We start from the raw sequence: 19,158 nt of genomic DNA on the forward strand, positions 1-19,158 counted from the left end.
TTTATTTATTTATTTATGCCGCTCCTCGTGTGGTATAAGTGATTAGACGACTTTATTCTTCGGGTCGGTGCGATTACAGTGATACCAGATTTATATCGGGTTTTTATGATTGACAGCTGTTACACACTAAAAAACGCTTTTTTTTTTGCAAAATCTAGTTTTTGCATTGCCATATTTTGAGAGCTATAATTTTTCCATATTTCGGCCGACAGAGTCATGCAAGGGCTTGTTTTTTGCGGGACGAGTTGATCGTTTCATTGGTACCATTTTTTGGGTACGTGACATTTTTTGATCGCTTTCTATTCCGTTTTTTGGGAGGTAAAATGAACAAAAATCAGCAATTCAGGATGTGTTTTTTGAGGGTTTTTTTTATGCCGTTCTGCGTGTAGTAAAAGTGATAAGGCAGCTTTATTTTTCGGGTCCGTATATTTACAGCGATACTACACTTAAAAAAACTATATGAGTTTTGTTGCTTTTACACAATAAAACCATTTTATAGAAAAAAAAAATTCTGAGAGCTATAACTTTTTTTTAACTGATGGAGCTGTATGGTGGCTTTTTTTTTGCGGGACAAGATGACGTTTTCAGCGGTACCATATTTATTCACATTCGTCTATTTGGTCCGTTTTTTATTTTTTTTTTATGGTGTGCACAGAAGGGGTTAATTAGTGTGATAATTTTATAGATCGGGTTGCTCCGGACGCGGCAATACCAAATATGTGTACTTTTTTTTGTTTTTGCATAAATATACGGATTTATTGATTTAATTTTTATTTTTTTTATTTTTTTTTTATTTTGTAATTTTTTTATTTATTTTTTTAACAGTTTGAAAACATTTTTTAGACTTTTTTTTACATTTTTACTTAGTCCCTATATGGGACTTCAATTTTTAATTTTCTAATCACTGTTCTCATGCAATGCAATAGACATGTATTGCATTGCATTGAGAGCTTTGCTGACAGTTTTACATTGTCATATCTCCTGCTAGACTCAGCTGCAGGCTGAGCCTAGCAAGACACCATGCATGGCAGACCAGGAGGTCGTCATGTGACCTCCAGCTGCCATGACAACGCCAGGTCCTATCAGGTATCACGGGGGCTGTCGGAAAGGTGAGTGGACGACCCCCTCTCCTCTCACTATCTCATAAATGCCGCGATCACTCTGGATCGCTGCATCTAGAAGATAGTAAAGGGTTAACATCATTGGGACCTGATCCAATCAGGTCCTGATGAAGTCCCCTGTCAGAGCTACTGCTCTGCACCGCACCCACAGAGCTTGCAGGACCCTGGGGGACAAGGGTGACCCCCTGAATAAGGACGTGTGTCCAAAACGCGCGTCGAGGTTAAGAAGCTTGGTGCCGTTCATACATGCTGGACTAGTGTGCAGGTATATACTTTAAACTCTTTTCATGATTTGAGTCAGTATTCTGGAATTATTATGACTATCACATAAATATATATGGGGCACATGAATGGTCATGGACATGGAGCATATGGAATTTTCCTCTCCGTAACAAAGTATATTTACATGATTTGGCCATTCATATGCTACCTGAAGTTGATTGTTTGGTGATCTAAGCCTATTTAGTACTTCTTTTCCATCAATGGTATAACTGATCATCAGTCCTGCATTTACCTACCTCTGGTATTCACTAGCATATTTCGTAGTCCAGCACAAATTGAAATATAATAACACTGTACACAATTTTGGTCACTGTAATGCGGCTTTCCTTGTGCATGTAGTGTCACTTTAACCATAACTCCAATAAAGGCATTTATTTAAATCAGTCTGTTTGATTGGACCTATCATTCGGTGGTTCTCCTTTTTCATGTGTCTTACCGAATGGTCTGCCATTCCACATTGGTCCATATAGCAAATACACGATTATTGATAGGCCTGTTGAACTGCGGGTCTGAATATGGTCAGTGTCTTATACAGCTACATTCAGTGTTGTGTGTACATGTATTGACAACAGAAGAGCAGCATTAGAACATAGCGTTTTGGACGCAGCGAAAACGCGCTGCGCCCAAAGCGCTGCCGGTTGCTGATTGGGGGGACATAGCGGCTAATGAATCCGCTGTGATCTGTTATTAATTGCCAGGGAACATGTTTGCCTAATGGCAACTTCCTAGGCTAAAAATAGCAGCTCGCAGCTGCCCAAGAAATTACTTGAATGGAAATGCTAATGAGATTGGGTTTATTGGTTTAGCTGACACCTAGCCCTTTTGTTTAGTGATGACAAGGTGTCAATTAGACCCTTTCATTACTAAACCTAATTAAAGTAAAGTAAAGAGTTAAATAAACACACACAAAGTAAAAACACTATTTGAAATACAACAGACACTTTCTTTATTCATTTAAATTAACCAATACACTCATCCCAGGTCTGACAGTAATTCAAGGGTTAAAGTCCCACGTTTCTTTTTCCAAATATCTTTTTTTAGTTCCAAAAAGAATTCATTGAGGTACAAAAACGCATCAAAAAAAGCATCAAAATCGGGCAAAACGCGTTTTTACTGCAGCATTTTTCCTGCCAAGAGATGCAAAAATCTTGAGGAATTTTCTGCATTCACATCCTGAACGTGCGCACATAGCCTTAGAGCAGTGGTTCTCAACTTCAGTCCTCAAGACCCACCAACAGATCAGGTTTTCAGGATTATCTTAGTTTTGCACAGGTGATGGAATTATTACCTGTGCAATACTAAGGAAATCCTGAAAACATGTTCTGTTGGTGGGTCTTGAGGACTGGAGTTGAGAACCACTGCCTTAGAGTCTCAGACTATCGTCTTGTTCACAACCAAGATCTACCCCTAAGAGAGGTCACAGCCATAACCGTCACTCATTCAGGAGCATGATTAAGATACTGTCTAGCTTACCTCAACGATACACCCCTCTGAGCGAAATCTGTTTGTTGGTCTGACCCACTGTGGAAAGTGGTCAGAGCAATGAAAAGGCACAATTCGTGCTGTCCCAAAGAGAGAGGATACAGACTGACCACTACAGGCTGTACTATCCGACACTTAGTTGGTTAAATCAGAGTAGCACAATTATGCTTCGTTACTTAATTTAAAGGAGACTAGAGAGAGATGTAAGTCTCGTCACGAAAGAACCATATGCAATATCAGGCCTGAAACTCAGACCTGTGTAAAACCTCCAACAAGACAAGAGACGTCACTTGTCACTTGTGGAGTGCGTCAATGACTGCCTTCTGGACATCTGTCAAGTCAGCAGTCCTCTCCATGATTGTGGAGCCTAATGAAACAGACTACGGGACCTTTTTAAACGCTTAGGAAGCCTTTGCAGGTGTTTTTTGTTAATTATTCTTATTTAGCGAGATAATAACTTTTGTGCTTTCATTGGCTGTAAGCCATAATCATCAACATTAACAGAAATAAACACTTGAAATAGATCACTCTGTTTGTAATGACTCTATATAATACTGTACTTTTCGGACCATAAGACGCACCTAGGTTTAAAGGAGGAAAATAGAAAAAAAAAATGTAAGCAAAAATGTGGTCATGATGCCCTGCTAAGAGGGAGGGGGTCTGCTGCTGCCACTGTTATAGGGGTAATGTCCCCCAATTCTGTTAATATTCCTCATCCTGGTATATATGGCCCCCTCCTTACTGTTATACGTGGCCCTCATCCCCATCCTGATATGCATGGCACTCAAATCCCCAATCCTGGTATGCATGCCCCCTCATCCCTCTTCCTGGTATGCATGGCACCCTTCATCCTGTTATGTATGGCCCCTTCACACCCATCCTGGTATGTATGCCTCTTGATGGCATGTATGGTACCTTCATTCCTCTTCCAGGTATGTATGGCCCCCTTAATCCCTGTATGTATGGCCCCCCTCATGCCTCATCCCTGTATGGATGGCCCCGCTCATCACGGTATGTATGGCATCTCCCTGATCCCCGTCCCGCTGCACAGAAAAAAAATAACACTAATACTCACCTCCTCTCTCCTCCAGCACGGTGTTCCGCTCTGTGACGGAATAGTCACTGCTTCCCACGCCGGGACTGCGTGCGTGGGGAGCAGTGACCATTCATTCTCCCTAACACTTTAGCTGCAGCACAGCTCCTGCTGCGCTCGGCGGTCAGCGTGCCTGCTATTAAAGGCCATGAATATTTACCACACCCATGGGAGTGGTGAATATTCATGGCCTTCAATAGCGAGCACACTGACAGCCGAGCGCAGCAGGAGCCGCACTGCGGCTACAGCATGCGCGCTATTAGGGAGAATAAATGGTCACTGCTCCCCACGCACACAGTCCCGGCGTGGGGAGCAGTGACTATTCTGGCACAGAGCGGGACACCACGCTGGAGGAGAGAGGAGGTGAGTATGAAAGTTTTGTTTTTTTTGTGCAGCGTGACGGGGATCAAGGGGTGTCATACATACCAGGAGCCACACTGCTGGCACAGTATGCCGGTTATTAAGGAAAAGTAATATTCACTGCAATGAATATTCATTTTCTTTAGTAGCCGCCACAGTGTAGGCTGCAGCTTCCCCCACCACCCACAGCCACAGTATTTATGTATATCGGACTATAAGACGCACCCCCCACTTTCCTCCAAAATTTTGGAGGAAAAAAGTGCGTCTTATAGTCCGAAAAATGCGGTATATGAGTTTCACTTTTTGTATTGAAGAACTGAAATTAACTTTTTGATGATATTCTAATTTAGTGAGATGAACCTGTATAGTAATTGAGCTACCCCACATTTTTCTCAATATAATCCCATGAAATTGAGAACATACATCTCTACCCCAACATCTGTGCCTCCATACACATCAGAAAGTAGGCTGGTCCTGCTGAAATCGTTGGGTTTGGATGACCTTAATCTAATGTGCATGGGTACTTTAGGCTGGAGTCACACTACCTTATAACACGGCCGAGTGCTATGCAATAAAACATCGCATAGCACTCGGCCCAGTGTTATTCTATGGGCCAGCTCAGATCACCGTTTAATTTCTCAGGCGTATTCGGCTGCGATTGTATGCGTGTATCGCGTGAGACTCGCCAATACAAGCCTATAGGTGCAATGAAAAATCGGACGGCACACGGATACATTATCATTCTGTAGCATAGAACACTGTAAATGGTCCTGTAAATGATTGGAGAAAAATAGTTTCAGAGAAAAAAAAAGCATAGCATACGGATGTCATATGGATACATGGGCGAGAAACTATTGCATCACTGCAATGAAATCGCATTACACACGGATTACCACACAGACAACACTCGTGCGACTCTCTGCACTGAGAATCGGAACGATTTTGTTGACGTGTAGCGTGACTCTGGCCTTAGTCTAAGGCTATGTGCCCACGATGCAGAAATGCTGCATATTTTTTCCGCTTCTCCCTGGCAGGAAAAACGCATGCGGTTTTTACATGCGTTTTTCCCGCCAGGTAGAAGCGTTTGTCAAGCGTATTTGCATGCATTTCCGCATGCGGGTTATCAAGCGCTTTTCCAAGCGATTTTAGCATCACTTGGAAAGTGCTTGACAACTTGTTCATACTATATAAATCCATGCAACCGGCATAGATTTTATACAGTGTGACCAAGTTAGCTAAAAAAAAAAAAGAATAAGAATGGTAAAAAATAAAAAAAAGGATTATACTTACCTTCCGGTGTCCTCCCGGTGTGTTCTCTGCTGCGTCCGGTGTCTTGGGCGGCTCGCGGTGGTGTGAAGGACCTGCGGTGACGTCATTGAGTCATGTGACAGGTCACATGACTCAATGACGTCATGGCAGGTCCTTCACAACACCGCGACCCATACAGCAGACCAGACTTAGGGGAGAAAACACTGGGAGGACATCGGAAGTTAAGTATAATCTTTATTTATTTTAAATTCTTTTTTTTACAGTTTCTGTGGTACCCGGGTCCGGAGGAGAGTCTCCTCTCCCCCAGACCTGGGTACCATCTGCACATTGAACCGTGTGATATCCGCATGTGCAGATGCAGTGATGCGGATGTCACGCAGTCCAATGCAAGTCAATGGCGGCGATTACGCTGCGTGTCCGCAAAATTAATGGACATGCTGTGTATTTTTCCACAATGATAATCCGCAGCGGAAATTTCCGCAGCAAGTGCACAGCACATGCGGATTATCATTGGGGACCATGGGGCACGTATTACCAAGCGTTTTTGCTGTGGAAATTCATCGGCAAAAACGCTTGAAAAATGCATAGTGGGCACGCAGCCTAAGAGTTGCTCACCAAGTAAAGCAAAAATTACTTCTAGATATTAATACCAATTCCACAATATAAGAGCTGATAAAGAGGGTTGAAAATAAAACTTTGCTATTCAGCCTCATTGCACTGTAAAAATGTTCCAGTCCTGAGAATTTTTTTAAAAAGTACTTTTCGCACAGTGTTGACAAAATGACTGCTATTTAACTTATAATATGGGAAATTTATAGTTTGGTGTTATGGAGACATCTTACTGTTGGGGAGGTTAGAAAGACTTCTGCTCAAAAATATGTACATTGTTGTAAGACATTTGTATTTGGTCTTACCCTTCGTTTAAGTGCAATATTCAATTTTCCACCATTGGTAAGTAAACGCAGAGGAGTGCTTGGGGCATCTTCACAACTTTCCGATGCATCAGCTTCAATGCGTAGCGTCTGCCAGGTTACTTGCTTAAATGTGAGAACCTCAACACAAAGCCACAATTAGAAACAACATACCATAAACCCTCATGTTAGATATGTATTGTCAAGTGCTTACCTCTCCTCTTTGTGGATGGGTAAGGCGGGTGAATCGTAAATCACTTTGCTGCCATGTTGGACTAACACTGTAACCTTGTAGCTGCCAGAGCTGTAGCGAAGCACGAAATGTTTGTGATTCGATCTTGATCATCACACAGCCGACCTCTAGGAACATCCCCTCTACCACTTTCTCTGCAAAACCATATTCACTAATATAAAGGAAGGAAAACAATATCTGAGATCACGGCACTCACCTTAAACGGTTTGAGATATCATTGTAGCTAAAAAAAATTATATATCTCACCTTTGACCGGCTGCAAGTGCTATAGGAGATGGTCCATTTGGCGGTCGAGGATCTTCACATGTTTTCATCTCAATTTCAACTTTATCAATCACCTACAGAAGTAACCATACCAATTCAGATACAAATATTCCCCTACTGCTGGGTGTTTAGAGTACAGCAACAATAACAAAAAGAAACATTCGCAGGTTAACTTACCAAACAAATTGGATGTGTTTTCAGCTTGGTCCATTGTATCTGGTAGAGATAATGTGACACTGTTACACCATCTAGGTAGACTACAGATATGATTACATAAATTCAGCTGTGCTGCAGAAGCTAAATGAATTGTCCAATTTAGACACCCTCAGACTACATTCCCTATTTGGGAGCATAATCTAACACTAATAGAGTAAATGGACATCATAAGGGGGCCTGCTGACTAGGGATCCCCATTCGCCTTCAAAGAAAAATGAAAAGCCACTCTGAGTCTGGCAGAATGGAGACCACTCATACAATCTGTCCTTGTATTACATCGATGACCATTTTTAGCTACAATTCGAAACTTAGTTTCACCAGTGTCTCTGGTACATGTGGAAACTGACACCACACGTATGGGACACACTGACGTGTGAAAGAGCCCGAAATGTGATAGTTGCATCTGCATGGTATCTGTCATAAGCCAATAACAGCATGTATGTTCTATACCTGAGATAGAAGGCACAAATGCAATACTGACAGACTCGGCTCCTTGCAGTACTGTGAAAAAGGATCAAGCACAGATTTTGTTAAGTAGTCTAAAGTCACGGCCCTACTATCGGTATTTGGTCAGTATTTATTCTCAGGAGTGGGAGCGAAAACCAGGTGAGGAATAATCAGAGAAAAGGAATAATAGAAACAAGTCACCAATTCTGCATTTATCACTCACTCCTGGTTTTGGCTCCAACTCCTGGGAAAAAGTACTGACCAAATACTGATCAAATACTGATAGTGGGGCCGTGACCTAAGAGTGAAGAAAGTACAAATTTGCAGATTTTAAACATAATGTAGATTATCATTATTGTTATATTTTTACTTTAACCCCTTAGTGACAGAGCCAATTAATTATGTCCTTAATGACCAGGCCAATTTTTACAATTCTGACCACTGTCACTTTATGAAGTAATTACTCTGGAATGCTTCAACGGATTCCCCTGATTCTGAGATTGTTTTTTCGTGACATATTGTACTTCAGGATAGTGGTAACATTTCTGCACTATAACTTGCGTTTATTTGTGAAAATAACAATTGCAATTTTCAAACTTTTAATTTTTATGACCTTAAATAAAAGGAGTTACGGTATATCACAAAAATACTTAATAAATAACATTTCCCACATGTCTACCTTACATCAGCACAATTTTTTAAATACTTTTTTTTAGGAAGTTATAAGGGATAAAAGTTGACCAGCGATTTCTTATTTTTACAACAAAATTTAAAATTAAATTTTTTTTAGGGACCACATCACATTTGAAGTGACTTTGGGGGGCTTACGTGACAGAAAATACTCAAATGTAACACCACTCTAAAAACTGCACCCCTCAAAGCCATCAAAACCACATTCAAGAACTAAAGCAATGTGAAAGGAAAAAAAATGTTACTTTTTTTTTTTTCACAAAAATTTTACTTTAGCCCCCAAGTTTATATTTTTACAAGGGTATCCGTAGAAATGGACTCCAAAAATTTGTTGTGCAATTTCTCCCGAGTATGCCGATCAACCATATGTGGGGTAAAACTACTGTGTGGACGCACGGCAGGGATCGGAAGGGAAAGATTATTGTTTGACTTTTTGAATGGAAAAATGACTGGAATCAAGAGCGGATGCCATGTTGCATTTGGGGAGCCACTGATGTGCCTAAACAGTGGAAACCCCCCACAAGTGACCCCATTTTAGAAACTAGATCCCTCAAGGAACGCATCTAGATGTGTGGTGAGCACCTTGAACCCCCAAGTGCTTCACAGAAGTTTATAATGTACAGCCGTGAAAATAAAAAAAAATAATTTTTCCCACAAAAATGTACTTTTAGCCACAATTTTTTTTATTTTCACAAGGGTAACAGGAGAAAATGAACCTCAAAATGTGTTGCGTTATTGCTCCCGAGTACGCCGATATCCAATATGTAGGGGAAAACAATTGTTTGGGTGCACGGCAGGGCTTGGAAAGGAAGCAGTGATGTATTGGAATGCAGACGCTGATGGAATGGTATGCGGGCGTCATGTCGCGTTTGGAGAGTCCCTGATGTGCTAAAACAGTGGAAACTCCCCACAAGCTACACCATTTTGGAAACTACACCCCCTCAAGGATTATATCCAGTGGTATAGTGAGTATTTTGAAAACACAGGTACTACAAAGAAATTGATATCATTAGGTCGTCATATTGAAAATGCTCATTTTTTTCATGAAAGTTTAATTTTAACCCCAAATTTGTAATTTTCACAATGGATAATAGGAGAAAACAGACCCATTAAGTTGTTATACAATTTCTTTGAAATGCGATGATATCCCATATGAGGTCAAAAACTTCTGTTTGGGCACATGCAGGGCCAGACTGGGACAAAAAAGCAGCCCTAACACACAAACCCCACCAGCCCACATACTTTAACACTCATTACCGCCGATCACTGAATTTTGATATATTTTATCATGCCCCTCATCACTCCCTTAAAGGAGTTATTTGACGAGCCACATGTGAATGGTGCAGCAGTGTGCATGATCCACCACAGCTGCATTACATGGTGCTCTTCAGAGCTCTGGTTCTCGAGATAATGGGAGTCCCAGCAGTCGGACCCCCAGCGATAGGAAAGTTCTCAAGATAGGGGATTACTTGGGATAATCCATTTAAATGGATTTTCCAATATTTATTTTTAATTTCCCATAGGAATATTGAAAATAATAAACAAATATTGACCCTCCCAAAGTCTAATGTCGCCTCTTCAACAACAGGACTGGAGAAGTGGTACTGTGCAGCGTATATATATACACAGGACAGGAGAAGTGGTACTGTGCAGAGTATATATATATTTATTATACACACACAGGAAAGAAGTAGCACTGTGCAGTGTGTATATACAGAACAGAAGTGTTCCTGTGCAGTGCAGATATACATTTGTACCCGACAGGCAGAGAGAGTGTGTGTGTGTGTGTGTGTGTGTATGTGTGTGTGTGTGTGTATATATGTGTGTGTGTGTGTATATAGATAGATAGATAGAAAGATAGAAATAGATAGATATATAAGAGTCACTGGTATGGTATATGAGGGGAGGTATGTGTCACACAGGTTGCTAACCTGTGTGATCTGAAACCAATAAACTTTCTGCCAGCATGTTATATGCTGGGGGTTAACTCTTTTAAAGGGTGTGGTTTTATGGGAATGGAAAAGAGGGTGGGAGGCCATTCCCCTACCTCCCCTTAGGGTGTGGCTGAGCAAGGTTTAAATGTTAAGTCAGTTTTTTTTCTCTGAGTAGTGTGTGGCCTGGAGAGGGAAGTCTCCAGGCTGATTTGGGCTGAAGCCAGAGAGCAACACCGAAGCCAGAGTGTAGCAGCGGAGGACGGGTGTTGCTGAAGACTTCGCTATGCTACCGGGAGCAGGCGGAGCCTTGCTTGCTAATAGACTCTGTTGTACTTTCTCTTTTGTTTTCCCGTTAACCCCCAAGAGGGTCTGTTTATTTTTATGGGACACTGCTGGAGTTTATGCCACATAATAAACCCGCAGGAAGTTTTACCAGGACCGCGTGTCCGTTGTATTCCTCCGGAGAGCCGAGCAACCACTATACATACATACATATATAGTAGGGGTTTTACTCACTTGGGTGCGATGGGAGGAAAACAGGGAGCATGTTCCTTTAAGAGTCCATGTCGGTTTATGGTTTCATAAACCAACAAGCAAGAAAAAAAAACAAACAGCCTTCAGTTCAGGCAAACATTTTTATAGGCTGTTAACCACACCCAGAGGTGAGGTATGTGGGTTGCTGGACCCGCCCATTCTCTCCTAGCAACCCGTAACCTGGCTCCCAGGTGCACCAATTAGACCTCTTAGTGCAAGGGTGCACTAGAGAAACACTCTGGGGTACATCACAGAGACCAGCCATCTCTGTGACACATATCTCCCATGGACTATGTGACCATTAGCCACCTTTCATTCATCCCCCCTCTGCCTAAAGCCGTGGGGCGGGGCATCTTCTACCACTAGACAGGGAATTCTCGAGAGGGCATCAGCAATACCGTGTAGCTTCCCTGCTCTGCGTTCTACATGGAACTTCAAATCCTGTAGGGCTAAAAACCAGCCGGTGACCCTGGCATTTCTCCCCTTTGTTTCCCTCATCCATCTGAGTGGGGCATGGTCGGATGCCAATCTAAATTTCCGACCTAGCAGATGGACACGTTACGGTACTACCGCATAATTTTTCTCGCTTCCCACTCAGGTAGAGGACAGGGTGCACCTCCCTGTGTATCTCCTGGGAAAGAACTGCTCGTAAACAGACATCTGAGGCATCTGTCTGAAGTATAAACTCTTTCTTGAAATTGGGGGCAACCAGGACCGATTGCCTACACAGAGCCACTTTCATCTCTTGAAAGGCAGTTTCTGCCTCTGCAGTCCACTTGGCCATGGCTGATTTTACCCCATTACGAAGGTCAGTCAGGGTGCGGCAATCATGGCGAAGTTTGAGATGAACCTTCTGTAGTATCCCACGATCCCCAGGAAGACTCTAACCTGTTTTTTTGACAGCAGTCTCGGCCAGGTTTGGATTGCCTCCACTTTACTGATTTGGGGTTGGATCTCGCCTCTACCAACAACATAACCCAGGTATTTGGCTTCTTTACCCATGGCACATTTCTTCGGGTTTATTGAAAACCCCGCCTTCCTGAGAGCATCAAACACCACCTGGACCTTTTCCAGATGACTCTCCCAGTCCGGGCCAAACATAACAATATCGTCCAGGTATGCCGCGGCGTATTGTTTATGGAGTGAAAGAATTCGATCCATAGCTCTCTGGAAGGTTGCAGGGGCCCCCAGCAGTCCAAACGGCATCCGGACATAGTGAAAGCATCACACAAAAAGAACCAGACTTTGATATAAATCATGCTAACGCCCTTATTAAGCATTTTACTTAGAAAAACAGAGTAATTACACATGTAGCAATTTTTGTAAAAAAGTATAAATCCATTTATTTTACATATATGCTGACAAACAATTAAAAACAACAGTTATTTAACAGACAGTGAGCCATAGTAAATGATGAACCGATCAATTGGGGTGGTTTGCAGGTTTATAAGTGTGTATCCTGAGTGGCATTAACATCAATCAAATCACATTGCAGTAAACAGTTTAACACCAGTCTTTTTTAGTAATCAGAAGGGCTTTATCTTCCCCTCTCCACGGGAGGTAGCAAATAGCAGGCAGAGAAAACACAACAAGTCACAGTTTAACAGCACGCCATTATATACATATCTCAGTCTATGCCTCATGTGCAATCATGAATGCAGGCTGCAAACTATCAGTGCTCATGTACCCAGTACACAGTTACCCTGTGCTGAAATCTCAAACCCCAGTTAGTGTCACCTCACTGAATCAAGCAAGAATATCTCATTTTGCGGTGTTGAATCATGTATTACATGCTATTACCGGTCAGGAAGGCTGTTAGGACCCACTTACCACGCGTGACCCCTGGCCCGTGGAAGCATCCGTCCGGCGTAGAAAACGCAGTCTTCTCCTCGGCTCCCTGTGCCATGGGGATCTGCCAATATCCCTTCGTCAAATTCAAGGTGGTTATGTACCTTGCTGGCCCAAGCCTCTCGATCAGCTCGTCGATGCAGGGCATGGGATATGCGTTGAATTTGGAGACTTCATTCAACTTCCGATATTCGCTGCAAAATCTCCACTCACCATCGGGCTTTGGGACCAAGATGATCGGGCTCAACCAACCGCTCTTGGACTCCTCAATGACAGAGTTTCAGCATACGAGCCACCTCTTTGGAGATCAACTCTCGTCGGGCCTCTGGTATCCAATAGGGCTTCAAGTTCAAGGGCTTTATTAAATCTTTCCACCAGGCCATCTGTCTGAGGATGGTACACTGAAGTTCTCAGTTGGGAGATTTGTAGGACCTTGCATAACTCCCTCATCACCTTACTCATAAAAAGGTGTTCCCTGGTCGTTTAGGATATTCATTGGTAAACCTGTCCGGGAGAAAACGTGGACCAATTCGCGGGCTATACTCTTTGCAGATGAGTTTGTCAGGGGAAATGCTTCCGGATAACGTGTGGCATAATACAGGATGACCAAGATATATTGATGCCCACGAGCAGATTTAACCAGGGGACCGACCAAGTCCATGGCAATTCTCTCGAACAGCACTTCAATAACGGGCAATGGCATGAGGGGACTTTGAAAGTGAGAGGTAGGTGCGGTTAGCTGGCACGTAGGGCAGGACCTGCAATACTTTAATATTTTCCAGTGACACCTGGGCCAATAGAACCTCTGCATAATCCGTTCCTGCGTTTTTTTTCCACCCCTAGATTTCCCCCCAAGATATGCGAATGGGCCATGTCCAACACCTTCCGTCTATAGGGACCCGGCACTATTAAGTGTTACACCAGCTCTTCCCTCACTTTCGTGACCTGGTACAACAACTCTCCGCTCATCATAAAATAGGAAACCTTGTGTCAGCCCTCAGCTCCTGTGCACCCCCATATATGACAGTGACATTATTGAAGGATTCCTTCAGAGTTAGGTCTCTAAGTTGGGCAGACACAAAATTCTCACTGGTCACCCCTAACTCTCATCAGACTCAGGGGACACTACCTCCTTATCCCCCACAAGGACACAATAGGGAAACCTGTCTGACTCTGGTTGTGGTGCTACCTCATCAGGGTTAACTGGTTTCCTATCTGAACCAGCGAACCCGGAACCCTTTCCCCACAAATCCCAAAATAAATAAAAGTCCCAGCCTATAATTATAGAGTGCAAATAGTCCTGAACGACGCTGACCTCGTGGAACTCAGTACCGTGTGCCGTTCCAATGTCCACTCTAGCCATAGGGTAGTCCTTAGCATCACCATGGATGCACGTATGCCGACTTTCTTCCCCGGGATCAGTTGGGGAGGAAAGGTGGCCCTCACAAGGGTCACCAGACTCCCAAAGTCTAGCAGTGGCACTACCTGCTGCACGTTCACCTTCATGGGACACGCTTGTGGCCCCTCGCTAGGTGGACAGTTCACACTGCAGGCCGGATACGCATAATATGAATGGCGTCCTATGCTGCAGTCCATCGGCTCGGAGGTCTGGGGCAACCGGCAGCTATATGGCCTGGGCCGTGGCACCTCCAGCAAACAACATCACCCGTAGGGACCTTGAAAACCACCTTCCCCACCCCTTTGAACCTTGGACGCCCCACCCACTTTTGGGCCTCTGCCCCCTGCTGGGACCCCCAGTATGGAGAGGGCTGCCTGCCCAAAGAACCTTCAACCCCCTGGTATCTCTCGACCAGTCCGATCAGTTCTTTGGTATTCCAGGGATCACCCTGAGCAATCCAAGTCGGTATGGGCCTCGGTAGGTAGTGCACAAACCGGTCCATCACCACCCGCTCTACCATCTGCACAGGCGTAGAGGACTCTGACTGCAGCCGCTTTTGGACCAGGTGAAACAGGTCAAACATTTGGGAGTGAGGTGGTTAGTCCCGGTGATAAGCCCAGCGGTGAACCCGCTGCGCCCTGATAGTCATTGTCACCCCCAAGCGTGCGAGAATTTCAGTTTTTAGCTTGCCATACTTTTTGAGCTACAGTTGTGCTCAAAAGTTTACATATCCTGCCAGAATTTTTCCTTTCTTGGCCTCGTTTCAAAGAATATGAATGATAACAAAAAACCTTTTTCTCCACTCATGGTGATTGGTGGGGTGAAGCCATTTATTATCAAACTACTGTGTTTTCTATTTTTAAATCTTAATGTCAACTAAAAATATCCAAATGACCCTGTTCAAAAGTTCACATACCCTGGTGATTTTGGCCTGATAACATGCTCAGAATTTGACACAAATGGGTTTGAATGGCTACTAAAAGTAACATCCTTACCTGTGTGTACATATAAGCTGAGTGAGTTTCTGGGATCCAGACAGACTCTTGCATCTTTCCCTCTGCTCTGCCTTACCCACCGCTCCGGCGGTTTCTCTCTGCTCTGACTTGCCCACCGCTCCGGCGGCTTCCCTCTGCTCTGCCTTATCCACAGCTCCGGCGGCTTCTCTCTGCTCTGCCTTGCCCACCGCACTAGCGGTTTCTCTCTGCTCTGACATGCCCTCCCCTCCGGCGGCTTCTCTCTGCTCTGCCTTGCTCACCGGACCAGCGGTTTCTCTCTGCTCTGACTTGCCCACCGCTCCGGCGGCTTCTCTCTGCTCTGCCTTGCCCACCGCTCCGGCGGCTTCTCTCTGCTCTGCCTTGCCCACCGCTCCGGCGGTTCCGATCTGCTCTGCCTTGCCCACCGCTCCGGCGGTTCCGCTCTGCTCTGCTCTGCCTTGCCCACCGCACCTGCAGTTTTCGCTCCGCTCTGCTTGCTCACCGCACCAGCAGTTCCTCTCTGCTCTGCCTTGTCCTCCGCTCCGGCGGTTTCGCTTTGCTCTGCTTGTCTACCGCATCTGCGGCTCTGTACCTGTCTCCCAGTCTGTACTGGACCTCCTCCCGGTTTGCACTCCAGCCGTGCTTGCCAGTGCCCACCTGTCTGCATACCAGCCGTGCTTGCCAGTGCCCACCTGTCTGCATACCAGCCATACTTGCCAATACCCACCTGCCTGTATGCCAGTCTAACCTGCCTGTTCCTGCATTCCCCGGCGTGGGTCAACAACTGTGACCGGGGTCTGACCTGGAGTCGCACCTGGTCACTCTGCTCGGTTCCTCCTTGGTCCACGGTGTCGACTAGCCGCCGTGCGACCTTGGTCGGATCGGGTTGATACTTAGTCACGCCCCTCCAGGCAATCCTCGGTACATGGTACAGTGGGATCACTAATCAAGCTCACGCCAGTCAGTCCGGGCGCGAGCGTAACAGATGGAAAGAGAAAAGTATGGCGAAGGCGTGGTACAGCTCATGATCCAAAGCATACCACATCATCTGTAAAACACGGCGGAGGCAGTGTGATGGCTTGGGCATGCATAGCTGCCAGTGGCACTGGGTCACTAGTGTTTAATGATGTGGCACAGGACAGAAGCAGCCGAATGAATTCTGATGTCTTCAGAGCCATACTGTGTGCTCAGATCCAGCCAAATGCAGTCAAACTGATTGGTCGTCGTTTCATACTACAGATGGAAAATGACCCAAAATATAAAGCCAAAACAACCCAGGAGTTTATTAAAGCAAAGAAGTGGAATATTCTTGAATGGCCAAGTCAGTCACCTGATCTCAACCCAATTGAGCATGCATTTCACTTGTTAAAGACTAAACTTCAGGCAGAAAGGCCCACAAACAAACAGCAACTGAAAACCACCGCAGTGAAGGCCTGGCAGAACATCAAAAAGGAGGAAACACAGCGTCTGGTGATGTCCATGAGTTCAAGACTTCAGGCAGTCATTGCCAACAAATGGTTTTCAACCAAGTACTAAAAATGAACATTTTATTTACAATTATTTAATCTGTCCAATTACTTTTGGTCCCTTTAAAAACAGGGTGGCACATGTTAAGGAGCTGAAACTCCTAAACCCTTAATCCAATTTTAATGTGGATACCCTCAAACGAAATCTGAAAGTCTGAACTTCAACTGCATCTGAATTGTTTTCTTTAAAATTCATTGTGGTATGGTCTAGAACTAAAATTAGAAAAATGTGGTCTCTGCCCAAATATATATGGACCTAACTGTATATTGCAGAAGACACTAAACTCTGCAGGGTAATCAATACAGAGGAGGACAATTTTATATTACAGAAGGATCTATGTAAACTAGAAGCTTGGGCTGATAAATGGCAAATGAGCTTTAATGAGGATAAATCTAAGGTCATGCACTTGGGCAGAGGAAATAAAATGTATAATTACGGTATATGCTTAATTGTAAATCACTGGGCAAAACTGTAACTGAAAAAGACCTGGGTGTATTGGTGGACGACAAGCTCAGGCTTGGTGGCCAGTGTCAGGCAGCTGCTGCAAAGGCAAATAAAATAATGGGATGCATTAAAAGAGGCATAGATGCTCATGAGGAGAACATAATTTTACCTCTATACAAGTCACTAGTGCGACCACACTTAGAATACTGTGTACATTTCTGGTTTTCGGTGTATAAGAAAGACATAGCTGAACTAGAGCGGATGCAAAGAAGAGCGACCAAGGTTATTAGAGGACTGGGGGGTCTGCAATACCAAGACAGGTTATTACACTTGGGGTTATTTACTTTGGAAAAACGAAGGCTTAGGGGTGATCTTATTACTATGTACAAGTATATGAGGGGACGGTACAAAGACCTTTCTACTGATCTTTTGACTCTGAGGCCTGAGACGGGGACAAGGAGGCATCTTCTACGTCTGGAGGAAAGAAGGTTTAATCATAATCACAGACCCGGATTCTTTACTGTAAGAGCAGTGAGATTGTGGAACTCTCTGCCGCATGATGTTGTAATGAGTTATTTAATATTAGAATTTAAGAAGGGCATGGATAACTTTCTTGAAAAGTATAATATTACAGGTTATATATACTAGATTCCTTGATAGGGCGTGGATTCAGGGAACTAGTCTGATTGCTTTATGTGGAGTCCGGAAGGAATTTTTATGGAGTTTAGTGTTTGCCACATGTTTTTTTTTCCCCTTCCTCTGGATCAACATGTTAGGCTATGGGTTGAATATAATACACTACTCAAAAACATAAAGGGAACACTTAAACAACAGAATATAATTCCAGGTAAATCAAACTTCGGTGAAATCAAACTGTCCACTTAGGAAGCAACACAGATTGACAATCAATTTCACATGCTGTTGTGCAAATTGAATAGACAATCGATGGAAATTATTGGCAATTATCAAGACACACGCAATAAAGGAGTGGTTCTGCAGGTGGGGACCACAGACCACATCTCAGTACCAATGCTTTCTGGCTGATGTTTTGGTCACTTTTGAATGTTGGTTGTGCTTTCACACTCGTGGTAGCATGAGACGGACTCTACAACCCACAGAAGTTGCTCAGATAGTGCAGCGCATCCAGGTTGGCACATCAATGCGACCTGTGGCAAGAAGGCTTGCTGTATCTGTCAGCGTAGAGTCCAGAGGCTGGAGGCACTACTAGGAGATAGTAGCACACCAGGAGACGTGGAGGGGCCCGTAGGAGGGCAACAACCCAGCAGTAGGACCGCTACCTCCGCCTATGTGCAAGGAGGAACAGGAGGAGCACTGCCAGAGCCCTGCAAAATGACCTCCAGCAGGCCACAAATGTGCATGTGTCTGCACAAATGGTTAGAAACCGACTCCATGAGGGTGGTGTGAGGGCCCAACGTCCACAGATGGGGTTGTGCTCAGTCCAACATCGTGCAGGACTCTTGGCATATGCCACAGAACACCAGGATTGGCAAAGTCGCCACTGGCGCCCTGTGCTCTTCACAGATGAAGGCAGGTTCACACTGAGCACATGTGACAGACGTGACAGAGTCTGGAGATGCCATGGAGAGGGATCTGCTGCCTGCAACATCCTTCAGCATGACCAGTTTGGAAGGGGGTCAGTAATGGTGTGGGGTGGCATTTCTTTGGAGGGCTGTACAGCTCTCCATTTGCTCGCCAGAGGTAGCCTGACTGCCATTAGGTACCGAGATGAGATCCTCAGACCCCTTCTGAGACCATATGCTGGTGCGGTTGGCCCTGGGTTCCTCCTAATGCAGGACAATGCCAGACCTAATGTGGCTGGGGTGTGTCAGCAGTTCCTGCAAGATGAAGGCATTGAAGCTATGGACTGGCCCGCCCGTTCCCCAGACCTGAATCCGATTGAGCACATCTGGGACATCATGTCTCGTTCCATCCATCAACGTCACGTTGCACCACAAACTGTCCAGGAGTTGGCGGATGCTTTAGTCCAGGTCTGGGAGGAGATCCCACAGGAGACCATAAGCAACCTCATCAGGAGCATGCCCAGGTGTTGTAGGGAGGTCATACAGGCACGTGGAGGCCACACACAATA

General features: G+C 44.5%; 1 protein-coding gene across 8 annotated transcripts in view; it reads right to left on the reverse strand.

Moving 5' to 3' along the window:
* The window catches only part of BLTP3A (bridge-like lipid transfer protein family member 3A), a 496,913-nt gene that overhangs the window by 372,107 nt on the left and 105,648 nt on the right, over positions 1 to 19,158 (reverse strand). For 6 of the 8 annotated variants that reach the window (XM_073666443.1, XM_073666436.1, XM_073666439.1 and 3 more), the window contains 4 exons: positions 7,213 to 7,251; positions 7,018 to 7,109; positions 6,733 to 6,922; positions 6,522 to 6,659 (listed from right to left, as the gene is read on the reverse strand). The exons of 1 other annotated variant lie outside the window; for it this stretch is intronic. In XM_073666443.1, the coding sequence (XP_073522544.1) occupies positions 6,522 to 6,659; positions 6,733 to 6,922; positions 7,018 to 7,109; positions 7,213 to 7,251 (459 nt within the window). Of the gene's footprint in view, positions 1 to 6,521; positions 6,660 to 6,732; positions 6,923 to 7,017; positions 7,110 to 7,212; positions 7,252 to 19,158 lie in introns of those variants that run through there. One more of the 8 variants, XM_073666445.1, reaches the window with a different exon arrangement.

The sequence above is a fragment of the Phyllobates terribilis genome, unplaced genomic scaffold (assembly GCF_046119375.1).
Source record: "Phyllobates terribilis strain yellow unplaced genomic scaffold, ASM4611937v1 Scaffold_2__4_contigs__length_985480577, whole genome shotgun sequence".
Classification (NCBI taxonomy): Eukaryota; Metazoa; Chordata; class Amphibia; order Anura; family Dendrobatidae; genus Phyllobates; species Phyllobates terribilis.